Below are 16,121 nucleotides of genomic sequence, written 5' to 3'. Positions count from 1 at the left end.
TGAAGAGGACTAGCATACAATCGACCCAAAAATATTTAAATAAATAGTTAGAAATCAACAAACCATAAAACTAACGCACCTAAAGAAATCACAAATAGACCATGTACACACACAACAACTGTTCACTTGTTGTAATAGCTTTAGGTTAGGTTAAGTAGCAAACCTTCGGAGCAACTATGAACACGTGAAGCAGCTGTGAAGCAACACGAACCACTAAACCTACAATCGCACAATGCAGAACAAATTTGAATGAAAGAGGAAAAGTTAGAAATTAACATGAAACTGAAAATAAAAAATCGAAAGTCATTACCAATTCGAAGTTGCGATTCACCGATGAAGATTCGAAAAAAGAAATCCACAAAAATTGGAAGGTTCGATTGAGAGAGGGCAAACGAGAGATCTCTCATTGAAGTTGAAAGAGGGCAAACGAAAGTTTTTTGAAGTGAGATTAGATAAAGAGAAGTATTGTGGACTGCTAGATTAGGCGAGAAGAGAATAGGTCACACGAGCAACACGAATCAGTACTCAAAAGGTGAGAATAAAGATATTACGAAAAAGTAAGAAAGGAAATGAACATTTCCTGCGGTTTAAAAAAAGATCTCCAAGGGGTTTAGGAAACCTCGTCTAGGTGCATGAACTAATTGGAAGGTTCGATTGAGAGAGGGCAAATGAGAGATCTTTCATTGAAGTTGAAAGAGGGCAAACGAAAGTTTTTTTGAAGTGAGATTAGATAAAGAGAAGTATTGTGGACTGCTAGATTAGGCGAGAAGAGAATAGGTCACACGAGCAACACAAACCAGTATTCAAAAGGTGAGAATAGAGATATTACGAAAAAGTAAGAAAGGAAATGAACTTTTCTTGCGGTTTAAAAAGAGATCTCCAAGAACTCCGTCTAGGTGCATGAACTAATTGAGGTTATTCTAACCTCTCCTAATAAACCTCTGTTAAAATTCAGAATTCTTGTAGTGTTAATCCTTGCTTTCCAATTCTCTTAAAAAATAAATACACCTAAAAGAACACAACATTAAAGGGCTAGTGTGATTAGATAAGTTGATTCTTTATCTTTAAAAATGAAACCATCAAGATTTTATTTTCGATTACTCATGATACTAAACAATAAAAATGTTACAAAAATCATGTTCGTATATAATAAATATACACAATAATGCAGCCGATACAATATTCATAACATAATTTAAAATAATAAAGATAGGAAACAATGGGACTTGCATGAAAAAAAATGTACAACTTTTATATAAAAAAAAAATGGAAGTGACACATGACAACCACAATTTAATATCGTTAATTATTTAAACGACGTTAGTAAAAAAATCAATTTGAACAAAATTGACAAAAAGTGGGAACGAATTAAAGAAAAAAAAAGGATTGAATTAATGTAAATAGGGACCAAAATTTTAGGCTAAATTTAAATAATTATTTTCATTTTTGTTTATAAATGTTTTCTACTTACACTTTAGGATCAATTATAATTCACCGCTCTATTATAGTTATTTCATACATTTTTATTTTGTTGTTTTTCTACATTTTATCATTATACTTTTAAATCTATATGTATGTTATTCATTTATAGAATATTATCAACACGTTCAGGCGTAAAATATTCATTTTCAAAATTCTAGTTTAGGATCATACTATTTGAGGGCAATTGATATTGTTTACTCATTTAATGTGACATCCTCGTCAACTAAAAGCATCTACCACAAAACTCCAACTTTGACTTTGGGTTCTCACCGGCTCTCTTGGGTGTGGCAACGATTAAAGTAATGGAATTCAGATCTTGTTCCCAAAATTAGACAAAACCCACCTCGCATCTCACTTTTTAGCTGATCCACAATGGAGAAATTTTCAATTTTGTTGTCATTGGTGATGCTGGGTCTGGTCATTTGTAGTGTGGAGAGAGTGGAAGCAGCTCAGAAAGCTCCTTGGAGGATTCAGACTCTCTTCTCTGTGGAGTGTAATAACTACTTTGACTGGCAAACGGTTGGACTCATGCACAGTTTTAGAAAGGCGAAGCAACCGGGTCACATCACGCGTCTTCTCAGTTGCACTGAGGAGCAGAAGAAAACTTACAGAGGGATGCATTTAGCTCCTACTTTTGAGGTTCCCTCGATGAGCAAACACCCCACAACTGGTGACTGGTAAAGTCAAATCAGTGTTTGCAAGAAGTTGAATCAACTTCAGGAGTCTAGTTTGGGATGAAAAAGAGTAGATTGGTTTTATGTGATATAGTTTTATTGAGAACTGATCTGCTATCATTGGCACTGGTTCTGATTTTACTATGTTAGCTACTGCCACTCTGGTGGTACAGTCTTGCAAAATGCCTGATGTGTTGCTGTGTGATGTTGACGTTAATCATTGCAAAATTTTGTTCGTTTCTGTTCTAGCTAATTTATTCCCGTGAATGTATATGTCTTGATTTGTGTTTGCATCAATTGGTAATCGAAACTTATGTGCTTTGGTTTGTATGAGTGTCTTTTTACTTAACTGATCTGTTTTCAAGTAGACAAGATGTCTTTTATTGAAGCATGTAGTCCAAGGATATACTATTTGAATTGTGAGTGAAGACCTTTTTTCTATTTGATTTCTGCTCCTCTGAAACTAATGCTGGGGGTTAGTTAAACTTTACGCTGCTTCTGCCTCATTTTTTTTTCACATTGAGTGTGAGTACTTTTGTATTGTTACAGGGATGTGAATTTCAATTTTTTGCCAAATAAGACACATAAATACCATATTGCAGAAGTAAATTAGTGACATCCCTTTCCTATAATAGGGTGCATGAGATATAAATTTTTGTTTACTATGCAGGTACCCTGCAATAAACAAACCTGCTGGGGTTTTACATTGGCTCAAATATAGTAAAGATGCAGAGAATATTGACTGGGTTATTATCCTTGATGCAGACATGATAATCCGTGGCCGAATTGTACCGTGGAAACTTGCTGCAGAGAAAGGAAGACCTGTTGCAGCATATTATGGGTATTCACTAATATCTTAAATGTTTAGTTAGTAATCTTTTTAGTGATATAGTGTTAATAGCTAGATATTCAAACAATGGAAGGATGTAATTAGGCTAGTTTAGCTTCATTTATGCAAAGATTATAAGAATATTAAAGCTTTGAAGATCTGGATGTTTTCATTTGACATTTTTTTTTTTGAGGAGAGAGGGATTTAAAGTGTCTAATGGTATAGTTGAAAATATAAACTTCTCTAAACCCAAGCAAGAAAGACTTATTTGAACTAAGTTATGAAACTTGTCTGAATTTCTTGAAAACAGTACAGATATCTTGTATTTTTTATTCAGTGTTTAAATCTCTGGATCACCAATGAAAACATGCCATAAACAAAATAAAATTCCTTCTCTAGGTATTTAAGTGGTTGTTGCAATATATTGGCTCAACTGCACACAAAACACCCAGAACTTTGCGACAAAGTAGGTGGACTTTTGGCAATGCATATAGATGACCTGCGATCTTTGGCACCTATCTGGCTTTCAAAAACAGAGGAAGTACGGCAAGATAGGGCTCACTGGGGAGTAAACATAACGGGTGACATATATGAGAAAGGATGGATTAGTGAGATGTATGGATACTCTTTTGGTGCAGCAGAAGTTAGTTGACCCTTTAAAATGTTTTTTGTATTTAAAATATTTAAATTTCACTAATTGTTTTGCTTTTATCCTTCTCTCACTCTTTCCATTTGGCTTTTCTTATGCTGCTCACAGGTTGGGCTCCATCACAAGATCAATGATAACTTGATGATCTACCCAGGTTATGCACCCCGGGAGGGAGTTGAGCCAATTCTTCTCCATTATGGGCGGCCATTTAGGGTAGGAAATTGGTCATTTAGTAAGGCTGACCATGATAAGGATGAGATTGTTTATAGCTGTGACCAGCTCTTTCCTCAACCTCCTTATCCCAGGGAGGTATGTATACCAACATATTAATAGGAGGATACTTTTGTCGTTTAGAAAACAGATTCATATTCAAGTGACATACTTGTCTCATAGTCTTGTAGAGAAGCATAGATATTCCCTTTGATGTATATATATAAGACTCAGTATTTTAAGCCTAATGTTTAAGTCATTATACTGAATGCATCCGTACATCAGTTTTTATTTTTAATGTTTTAATGAAGCTTGAAAATTTCTTATTGCAGGTAATGCAGTTGGAAATAGATCCTAATCTACGGAGAGGACTATTTTTAAGTATAGAGTGCATAAACATTCTAAATGAAGCTCTTCTGTTACATCATGCTGCTAACGGCTGCCCTAAACCAGCATGGTCTAAATATGTGAACTTTTTAAAAAGCAGAGCCTTTGCTGAACTAACTAAACCAAAAATTGTAACTCCTGCTACTCTACAATTGAAGGAGGACACAGTACAAAAACATATTGATCATGATGATACCCGACCATATCCTAAAATCCATACTGTTTTTTCCACTGAATGCACACCATATTTTGACTGGCAGACTGTAGGGCTTATGCACAGCTTCCGTTTAAGTGGACAGCCAGGAAATATATCTAGACTTCTCAGCTGCTCTGATGCAGACTTAAAGCTATATAAAGGCCATAACTTGGCTCCCACCCATTATGTCCCTTCTATGAGTCAGCATCCATTAACAGGCGATTGGTAATTCTATGTGTATTTCAATTGTCTTATGTTTGTCTTCTTAGTTACTTTCTGTTTCTACACATGTAGTTGGGAAATAGGATTCAATCAACAAAAGGGGTTATAACATGAAATGTGCAAAGGATACATATTACAACTTCTTTTTGTTTTTTCAGAAGATTTTAAAACCAATGTAGCTAAAAGCGTTCCATCTTGATGAACTTCTCCTGATGATAAAATTAAGATTTTATCTGAAACTATATTTGCTATGGTCAAACTTGTTATCTGCCTTGATTAATTTTTTGTTTTTCAATTTCTATTTTTCCCTAATTTTTGTTTCTAGAGAAAACTGTACGCTTGCTAACATGGGGACTAGATAATGAGTAACAGATATATCTTCACAACTTTATTTAATTATTAAAACAAGTGAAACCTTCTAGACCCAAGCTGGATGCAACTATTATTAGTTATGTATTGGGCTAACTTTTGATCTTCCAAACATACTGTTCTTGGTTTAGTCCATCTGTGTCGGGTGGGACTACCATCAAACTTCATTTATTTATTTATTTAATATTCAACACTGCTCACTGTCGCAGGCCTCTGTGTGTCTGTATCTGTGTGGAACAATAAGAGTGTAGGGAATTGGAGTTTTAATCTGTAGAAAGGAAATAACAATTACTGCAGTAACTTTTTAGGAGGTCCCTAAGTGAATATAGTAGTTATAAGGCTGTCAGGGAGACTAATTGTAGGTTATTGACTGTTTGAGAGATAGAGGGAAGACTGTTAATGCATAGATGACCTGATACATGTATAGACAACTTATTTGCATAATTTGTGTATCTTTTATCAGTCAATTCAATCTTGATCATGACAACTCATGGTTTTCATGATGGTAACAAATGATGGTAAGTTTTGGTTGATCTAATCAAAGTTACTTAGTGTGTATCCGGAAAAAACAATATGAACACAATAAAGATTAAAGTCTACACAAAAGCACAAAGCGGTAGATACTACACAAATTCTAGAAGTGTTAAACATAGTCTACCCAAGATCCTGCACAAAGATTGCCAGACACACTACAAGTTTAAATGAAGTCTAGATGCAGTGTAAGACTAATGACTACTAGATGCTACACGAAGATAAGAGGTCTAGAAGACAACACAAGAAGTGGATGTGATGTATGTGTGGATATCACAAATCACACTTTTAAAGTGTTTGATCATCTTCTCACTATCAATGTTGGCTCACACATCCCAAAGATGATTCCAACCACTGGACTAAGTTCTAAGTTTGTATGCTCACTTTGGTAATTTCAATGCTATAAAGGGATTTGTAGAAGATAAAGTTGTCCTATTCATAGTAGATAAAGCACTGAATTCATTCACATAGATCAGCACACAAGCTCCAATGGTTGTATTCAAGATGACTATAAATAGAAGTTTTTCTATGTAAAACTGATAAGGGATTTTAAGAGCTTCTAGACGAATTTATTGTTGTTAATACAATAGTTTACACTATGTGCTAAATAAAAAGATCGTGTACTAGACAACTTAGAGAAAATGAACTTTGTGTGAAGCTATTTTCTAATACAAGGAGCCTTTATAGATTATATTCTATCTAGTGAGAGTTTCTTTGTAATCATTTTCAAACAACTTGTGTGACATTGGGTTTTATCTCAAGGAAAGATAAAGTGATGTGAACCTTAGGATTTTTGAAGGATCTTGAACAATTCAAGGTGTGGAGAACTCAAACCAAGGAAAGTGGAAGAACAATGGTAGAATCATGAGGCTCATGAGTAATGGCTTGAAGCCTGTTTGGTGGAGCTCCAAAGGTGCGTGAAGAACTCTATGGCAGCGGAAATTGGATGAAGGAATGGAGGCAAGTTGGAAGGCACTTGCAAGCAATGGAAAGTGAGAGAGGTGATAGGATTTCCTAATCTATGCTAGCCTAAGGAAGGTGGCTAGAGGTAGAGAGAGGAAATCTCTAGAAAGGGGTGACTCTCAAAGGCAATAGAGGGAGGATTGCTCTCAACTCAAGTAGCATCTATTGCATAAAATTTCAAGAGTGTCTACAAATGAGTGAAATTTTGGCTTTTATATGAAGTCATTTACACATGAGAAAGGAGAGCCACTGGATGGAGTGGGCCTTGATCTTGGCTTGAAGAACAAGAAGGATTCTTAGCCTTTAGATGTGATGACCAACCTTAGTCAAACCATGAAGCAAAGGAGCCTCCTTGTCTTGATAATCTCGGCCATGTATGAAGAGAATTGGGCCGAGCCAAATTTGAACCCCATCCTATGTTCCTTTCATGTCTTATGTATTATTGGAAAGCAAAGCCCAAACAATGATCCAATTTAAATCTACACTACTAGATTTACATGCACTTCTTCAAGTCTTTGTGATCTCTTTGGCCCATTTGAATAATGTGTGAAGCCCATTGAATTTGTGATCATCTAATGGGAGGCCCTTTTGAATCTTTTTCATCATTGATCTTGTAATTGGACCTTTTAATGTGCTTGGGCTTGGACTTGAAGGTGCAATTAGGCTTGGTGGGGTCACATCACTGTTGAAGAAAACTCTTAGAGAACATAACTTGTAACCAATTGAAATAGAAAATGGATTGAAGATTAGAAAATTAATAGAACACTACTTTTTGTGATGAATCCCAAAGGATACGTGCAAGAATATTTGTCACTTGAGAAAGCTTCACAAATTTTCTCAAGATAAGAACCAAGGAAAAAAAAGTAAAATTTTTGACTTTCAAAGTGAACTCATACCGAATTCCATTCAATTTTCAAAAGTGATTTTACAAGGAGAGGCCTTCCTTTTATAGAGATAAGGATCAACCTAGGGGAGAAGAAGACACAACTTGAGGTTGTTACGTTTCTCGGTTAAAGAAACTAGTTTATCAGCACACAGACACACAAAACGTAAAGACACATTCTAAACCAAAGGAAATACTTTGATTGCTAGATTGTAGCACACAAAGTATCCTATACACGGTTTCCAGGGACAACATGCCCTCTCTACACAAGACAGCACAATCCTGTTCACTCCTCTCAACAAAACAAAACTCATCCCCTAACCCAGGCTACCTCTCCCTATATATAGACTTTCAGCGAAAGTCTCTTTCCCCCTCCAACCACCTGATAACCACCTATAACAACCTATTTTCTAATAACCTTCCTCTTAACATATACATTCATGGTCCTATCATTACTCTCCGCTGGCTGGACAACCTTGTCCTCAAGGTTGAAGTCTGGGAACTAATCTTGCATGGTTGCCACATCCTCCCACGTTGCTGCCTCTGATCGCCCTTCTTGCCATTCAATGAGAAATTGCGGTACTGGTTCTCCATGCTACAAAATTGTCTTTCGATCTAGCACCTTGGTGGGCAAACAAGTTGAAGATCTGTGCTGTAAGTCTTCTGGTAGTTCTTGCTCCACATGCTGAGTCCCCCGTACAACTAATTTTAATTGGGACACGTGAAAAACTAGGTGAATGCGAGTTGTGTCGGGTAGTTGTAACCTAAATGCCACTGGTCCCACCTGTCGAAGTACTTTAAAGGGACATAATATCTAGCTGACAATTTCAGATGCAGTCTAGTTGGCATCGAAGTCTGTCTATGAGGGCGAATCTTCAAGTACACTCAATCTCCAACCTTAATCTGAGAGGGTTTTCGTTTTTTATTAGCAAATTTTGCCATTTGTTCTTGTGTTCTGGACAAATGGTATCTGAGTTGTTTGAGAGCCTCATCATGGTTCATCAACTCTTGAGCCTCTGTTTCCATTGCTGTTTCACTTGGGACAAAACGAGCTAGGGATGGAGGTGCTCTGCCATACACAATCTCAAAGGGGGTGCATTTAGTTGCTCCTTAAAACTGGAGTTATACCAATATTATGTCCATGGTATGAAGCTATGCCAAGTCTTGGGTTCTTCTGAACTAAAACACCGAAGGTAGGTCTCCAAGGTTCTGTTTAACACCTCTGTCTGGCCATCCGATTTCGGGTGATAAGCGGTACTCATATTGAGTTTTGTGCCTTGCAACCTGAATAGTTCTTTCCAAAAGAGGCTGAGGAAAGTTAGGTCCCTGTCACTAACTACGGATGAAGGAATGCCATGGAGCTTGACTATCTCCTTCACAAAAATTTATGCGATGGCTTTAGCGGAATAGGGATGTTTGATAGGGATAAAGTGCCCATATTTGCTGAGCCTGTTCACGACCACCAAGATAACATTATAGCCGTTAGATTTAGGGAGACTTACAATGAAATCAAGGCTAATATCTTCCCATATAGCCTGTGGGATGGGTAAGGGCTGCAGCAGCCCTTGTGGGGACGAAGCTAGATATTTGTGTTGCTGGCATATCATACATGCTGCCACGAACTCGGTGACGACCTTCTTCATACCTACCCAATACAAGGATTGGACTAGTTTTCTGTATGTGCGGAACACTCCCGAATGTCCTCCTGTTGGAGTCATGTGGCATTCAACTATCAACTTTGGAATCCAAGAGGAAGTAGCTGATAGGACTAGCCTTCCTTAGTAATGTAGTCATCCATGCTCCAAGGTAAAAGGGGGTGTGAATCTGCATTAGCCTCCAACTCTTCTCTAATCCTTTGTAAAGTTGGATCCCCTTCCACTTCAAAACTACCCCCAGTTGCTTTTCCTTTTCTGTTACGTCTTCAAACTTTCGAGATAAAGCATCTACCACCTTATTAAACGTACCTGTCCTATATATGATATCAAACTCAGCCCAATAACTTAGCCAACCAATTCTGCTGGTTCTGGGTTGTAATTCTCTATTCTAAGAGGTACTTTAGGCTTCTTTGATCAGTATGAACAATAAATCTTTGCCCAAGCAGGTAGGGCCTCCAATGTTGAATGGCTAAAATTAGAGCCATCAACTCCTTTTTGCATATCGATTTTGCCAATGAGGAATTTGATAAAGCTTTGCTGAAATAAGCAATGGGACACTTGTTGTCAGACAACACAACTCCAATCCCATTTCAGACAGTGTTAAAATTGGTGCAGTTGTAATAGCTTCTTTGAGGGCTTGTAAGGATTACGTACTTGTGGGAGTCCATTCAAAATTCCCCTTTTTGAGGAGATCCGTCAGTGGCCTTGCTGTCTTGCCATAATCTCGGATGAAACATTGATAATATCCCGTGAGACCCAAGAATCCCCTCAGTGCTTTGACTGTTGAAGGGATAGGCCATTGGTATACTACAACCATTTTCTCGTTATCCATTTCCACTCCTTTCCCTGATGACATGTCCCAGATATTGAATTTGGGTCTTCTCAAATTCGAATTTCTTCTTGTTTGCAAAAAAAATGTTGCTGCAGTAGTGTGTGGAGAACTTGCTTTAGCTGAATCACATGTTCTGCCCATGTCTTGCTATATACTAGTATATCATCAAAGAATACTAATACACACTTCCTCAGATACTACTGTAAAATGGTGTTCATAACACACTGGAAAGTGGCAGGGGTGTTGATGAGCCCAAAGGGCATACCAGAAATTCGAAATGCCCCTAGTGAGTGTGGAACGTTGTTTTAATAATGTCTTATGTCTCCATTCGAATCTGATGATATCCAGCTTTAAGGTCCACTTTAGAAAAGGACCTAGCCCCATGTAATTCATCTAATAGTTCTTCTATCACTGGTATTGGGAATTTGTCAGGGATGGTGGCCTTGTTTAATGCCCTGTAATCAATGCAAAATCTCCAACTACCATCTCTTTTCTTCACTAGGATGATAGGGCTTGAATAGGGGCTATTACTGGGTCTGATGATCCCCTGTTCTCAATATCTTTGAAACTTGCTTTTCAATTTTTGTCTTCAACATATGTGGGAATCGGTAAGGTCTAACATTAATCAGATCTATCCCCCCGCCTTAAATGGGATTTTATGGTCCATGTGCTTGTTAGGTGGTAACTCCTGCGGCTCCTGAAAGACCTCAACACACTCTCTCAAAATGATATCCAATTCTACCTGTTGTTCTGGGTTAATTTCTCTTCCAGACCTTCCTTTTTTTCTAGTTCTGTTCTTCCCAACTCCCATGTTAATGTGATAGCTTCTATCTTAATTTCTTTCAATAATGCTTCTGGAGAAATAACCCTTTTTTTCAAGGTTGGGTCTCCCTTAATCTGCACTTTGTCCCCTTTCTCACTAAAGCTCATAGCTAAGGTTTTCCAATTAACTTGAACCTCTCCTAATGACGCTAGCCAAGTGACCCCAAGAATTAAATCTACACCTCCTAGTTGGAAGAAATAAAACATTTCCTCCACCACATGATGCGACAACATCCTCTCGTGAGCTTTCGATGGCCATCTCCCAAAAACACATTGTAGGGTGGCATTGCTTCCACTAGCAGACCAAGTTCAACCACCAAATCTGCTGAAATGAAATTGTGGCTTGCTCCACTATCAATTAAGATCAAAACCTTCTTCTTGTTCAACCATAGTTGTAATTTCATTGTGTTCGTTTGAGTCAGCCCCCAGCTGAAACAAAGATAGTTCCATGTGCTTTTGCTCCATCTCCCCCTCTTCTCCCGCTTCGCCTGCCTCCTCATCTTCAGCCATGATTAGGACCCACACATTCTTCTCTGGGCATCGGTGTCTCGAGGTGTAAGCTCCCCCACAATGGAAGCATCTCCCTTCTTCCCTCCTCCTAATGTACTCTGGGTATGAGAGATTACACACTCCTTTGCTCCTCACTCCCCCTACTGAATTTCCTCAAATCCTTAAGCCAACCGAGTTCCCACCTTCCTCTTTTTTGGTTGTGCTAACGTTGTTGGAAGTCCCTTGAGAGTTTCCCGTTCCTTTGAAAGTTTATGTTCTTGATATGGCTCCCCCTTCCTTCTTGATACCAAAATGAAGAATTGTTATTTCGGGATGCACCTCCTCCTACCGTTCTTGATTCTTTCGGCACATCTTCCACATCTCTGGTTTTTTCCATTGCTCTTAATAGGTCCTATTATGGGGCCTGATTTGACTTCTAATTTCACTTCGCAGACTAGCAAAAAAATATCCCAAGAGTTGTTCTTCCGACACTTCTGAAGTTTGTGACACTAACACCTCAAATTCTTGAACATATTCTTCCACTCCCCCACTCTGCCTTAAAGTTGCCAATTTTTCGAAGAAAAAACTCCTTTCTTTTCCCCAAAATCTCCTGATCAGTGCCTCTATCAAATCCTCACACGAAGGATTCTTGACCTTTCTTTTCCAGAATCTAAACCAATGGTTGGCACCTCCTTCCATACTGATAATTGCCAGGCAAAGTTTTTCCTTTGATGAAATGTTTTGAATTTTGAAGAACTTCTCTGCTCTTGCTATCCACCCCATCGGATCAACCCCTTCAAAGGTGGGTAATTCCACCCTTTTCATCCAATACTTATGACTTTCCTGCTCTTCCCCCAGACTCTTCAACTTTTTCTTCTCTCCTTCCCTTTCTTCCTCCATTCATCGAATTCTCACTTCCTTCTGAGTTCCTTTCGTGATTCTTGGATTTTCGCAACATTTCTTTAACTTCTTGCATACTTTCTTTCAATTCTGCAATCGCCTTGTCTTGATTGCTAGCCCACCTTTCCATCGCATTCATTCTGCCTTCCATTATCCTTCCTCTTCTTGGTATCCGGCTGGTCGGACCAAATGTTACGCTTCTCGATTAAAGAAACCAATTTATCAGCACTCACACACATAAAAAGTGTAAAGACACACTCCAAACCAAAGGAAATACTTTGATTTTAGATTGTAGCCCACAAAGTATCCTATACACGATTTCTAGGGATTACGTGTCTTAGACAGCACAATCCTGTTCACTCCTCTCAACAAAACAAAACTCACCCCCCTAACCCAGGCTACCTCTCCCTATATATAGACTTTCAGCGAAAGTCTCTTTCCCCCTCCAACCACCTGATAACCACCTATAACAACCTATTTTCTAATAACCTTCCTCCTAACATATACATTCATGGTCCTATCAAAGACACTTAAGAACACATATTCTAGAGTTAACCCACTTAATCTATTTAGTTAACTCCTAATCTAGTTTAACACGGTAGTTTCTTGAAATTAGGAATGACTCATGATGAATCCTTCAAGAGTCACACAAAAGGCACCAATTTGCTCTTCAAAAGGCTCAAGTTGGCTCTTGAAATTGTGAAGGGTCAAGTAAAAAAGTTATAACCAATCATGTGCACTTGAAAGTGACATTGTGTTGGTCAAAAGCTCTCCAAAAGACACCCCAATCTTTCAAATTCGGCTAAGCTTCCTAGAATTTGCTTGGATTATACAATATTCTAAGAAAATCATAGAATATTCTATAATCTAGGAAATCTATCAATTTACATGTCTTTTTATTTCTTCTTCTTTATTTTTTTTTGTCATGCTTCTTGTCTTTATTCCTTTATGCTTATCTTCTCTATCTTCAACAAGTTCTTCCTCATCCTTATTTACATGACAAAGGGATAACCAAGAGTGACTTTGTATACTCAAGGATAACAAGGAGTGGCTTTGTGTACTCATGTGAACTAGAAGTGGAGATGTATAATATTGTAATCAAGTTTGATTAGTAAACTCTTTTACATTTGTAAAGGTGATTAGGACGTAGCTTAGGTTGAGGTGAACTGGTATAAGAACCAAAAGAGCTATATTATGTGTCTATTGCTCGTGACTAGCTCTTGGTTGTCTTAACAAACATCTTATGAAAATATTGTGAACTATACCAATTGATGAGCCCCATTGGGCCTCTAATTAACTTATTACGAAAAGTTTTCTAAATGTTTTATAAGTTCTATTCAACTTCAGCTTTTGTAACTAACCTGTTATTCAGAGGCCAGGTATCTTATACTTGTGCGTAGAACGCAGCTCTACTGTGTACGTCTCTGTATTGAGTGTCTTTATCTCTAAATTGTATAACATTGATATTGATAAGAGCAGAGATTAACTATTTGGAATTATAATTGCTTATTTGTCTCTCATTTGAGTCACAATCTATTACTCATCGGTCTTTCGTTTGATGTTGCCAGCTGAAATAGTATATCTTGCTCCAGTACACAAATGCACAATTATGGAGATCCTATCACTTTTGGATATCTATTTAGACAAAGTATTTAAACTTTAGGAAAAGAAATGAATTTATCTGTTTTATATCAGGTATCCAGCCATTAACAAACCAGCTGCAGTTCTCCACTGGCTCAATCATGCAAATATCGAAGCTGAATTCATAGTGATTCTAGACGCTGATATGATAGTGAGAGGCCCCATTACCCCATGGGAATTCAAAGCTGCACGCGGCAAACCTGTTTCAACTCCCTACGAGTAAGCTTGTGAATTCAATTTATCATTGTAAAACCTATCATTGGAATTGTTGGCATCAATGTATTGTTGTGGATGCCGTTGTTTTTCTGGGTTTTTGTCTTGGCCTTTCACTTGAAGTATGATGATTCATTTGTTGTTTATATTTTATTCTTTACATGCTAGCTATCTTATTGGCTGTGACAATGAGCTTGCAAAATTGCATACAAGCCATCCCGAGGCTTGTGACAAGGTTGGTGGTGTAATCATCATGCATATAGATGATTTGCGAAAATTTGCTTTACTTTGGCTGCATAAAACTGAGGAGGTTCGGGCTGACAGAGCTCGCTATGCCAGAAATATAACAGGAGACATCCATGAATCTGGTTGGATCAGCGAGATGTACGGTTATTCATTCGGTGCAGCAGAGGTATACTGTTTTTATATTTTCACAATTCGTACTCAGCATAGCTGTTCGTTCATAGAAGCACAAGCACGGGAGCCAACAAAAAAAAATCAAAATGCTGTATTGAAATTTTATATGATATAATTTGCACATGGTTTCGTTCTGAACTTTTGATGCTTTATGAGTGTTCACATGATTATGCTGCATACCTTACAGTAGATTGAAATGATCTTCGAATTTCTTCCCCCATAATACCCTCATTAGATTATGAACAGGTTTCACTGTATATAACCTGTAATGCTGTTGATGCAGTTGAAATTGAGGCATACTATAAACAAAGAGATTATGATATACCCAGGATATGTTCCTGAGCCAGGAATCAAATATAGAATTTTTCACTATGGATTAGAATTCAAAATTGGGAATTGGAGTTTTGACAAGGCAGACTGGCGAGAAGTGGACATGGTTACCCGATGCTGGGCCAAGTTTCCAGAGCCACCAGACCCATCAACACTTGATCACAATGATGAGGAAAATTTACAGCGAGATTTTCTCAGTATAGAATGTGTGAAGACACTAAATGAAGCATTGCGCTTGCATCATGAAAAAATGAATTGCCACAAAGATGGTTCCATATCCGAATTAAAAGCCATAGAGGAAAATCGTAAGTCAGCAAATTATTCTGAGGAAATGATTAGTGTTCAAAAAGATGGGACAGGGATACCTAGTTCCTTCAGGGTTTGGGTGTTATTTTTATGTGCATTTTCTGTATTTGGCTTCTTGGTCGTAGTTTTTTTGGTGCATTCTAGTCACAAAAGAAAAAGAATGAAAATGAAACACCATAGAACCAGGAGAAGAAACTTGTAACCGAAATAGATGGGCACATAACTTGAACCGCCTTGCCTCTTTAATCGTTTTGCTTCTCTTATTCTTATTGCGTAAAGCATGCAGGTAAAGAATTTAAGACTATCCTGCAGTGACGTGATTGAAGGGTATAAGTTATATTACTGGGGAGATTTTGGCTTCATTCCCATAGAGGATGATAATATGAACGTTTAAGGACCTCTCATTTGGACAGGCTTGAGAGTGCTTATACTATTTGTACCCAAAATTCATGAAAAGATTAGCAACATGGAATGAGAGAATCAAATCCTGCACCTTCGTTGTTGAAACAGGTTGGTGTTGGACTGCGGAGTAGCTGATTAAAGTATTGTATGATTCACTCAATGCAAAGGCATTTGATGAGTTGTGAATTGTGAGTCTTTTGAATCATTGTTGTAACCTTGTATCCCTCACAACAATACTTGTAAGGGATTTGTAAAATAGTGTTATATGTCTGCATCGGCCACCGATTATTCTAGGTATTCTTACATCAGTGCTAACAAAAGTTACAAATTCACATTGTGTGCCACCAAAAAAATTAACATTTGGATTAAGAAGTAATTTTGTTTACACAATGTCTCACCTACTCTTTAATGTTTTGTTGGTTGGGATTACCGAGAGAATGGGAAGGGAGAATGGATTTGAATTTAGAAAAAAGAGAATGAAAAGGAGTGTAAAGTTTATAATCGATTTGATTGATATGATCTAATAAAAATTCAATTCACTAATATAATGAAGGTTTAATTATTGATTTAGTTTTCTAATTTGTTATTTTTGTTCATTTTAGTTCTCTTATAATTTTTTGGTTCAATTTAGTTCTCTAATTTTTTTAAAAAGTTCAATTTGGTCATTTTCGATAAGTTGATGTTTAGCATCATGTTCATACATGTCACATGTCAATTAG

At 37.4% G+C, this 16,121-nt stretch overlaps 1 protein-coding gene across 2 annotated transcripts; it reads left to right on the top strand.

Moving 5' to 3' along the window:
* Positions 1–1,691: 1,691 nt before the first annotated feature.
* LOC114185362 (peptidyl serine alpha-galactosyltransferase-like) lies at positions 1,692–15,705 on the top strand. 2 transcript variants are annotated; one of them, XM_028073043.2, is made up of 8 exons: positions 1,692–2,159; positions 2,827–2,997; positions 3,385–3,628; positions 3,743–3,943; positions 4,177–4,652; positions 13,789–13,953; positions 14,116–14,359; positions 14,648–15,705. In XM_028073043.2, exons 1-8 carry the CDS (start codon positions 1,855–1,857, stop codon positions 15,200–15,202), a joined length of 2,361 nt encoding a protein of 786 aa, XP_027928844.1. In that variant the 5' UTR covers positions 1,692–1,854; the 3' UTR covers positions 15,203–15,705. The 2 variants fall into 2 exon arrangements, with proteins under 2 accessions (XP_027928844.1, XP_027928853.1); XM_028073052.2 differs by having other exon boundaries at positions 1,873–2,159; positions 2,922–2,997.
* The last annotated feature ends 416 nt before the right edge of the window (positions 15,706–16,121 follow it).

This window comes from Vigna unguiculata, chromosome 1 (genome assembly GCF_037176805.1).
Source record: "Vigna unguiculata cultivar grain cowpea cultivar isolate G323 ecotype 2 chromosome 1, ASM3717680v1, whole genome shotgun sequence".
Taxonomy (NCBI): domain Eukaryota; kingdom Viridiplantae; phylum Streptophyta; class Magnoliopsida; order Fabales; family Fabaceae; genus Vigna; species Vigna unguiculata.
The sequence above is the reverse complement of the archived record's forward strand: the minus strand, read 5'-3'. Positions and strand labels throughout refer to the sequence as shown.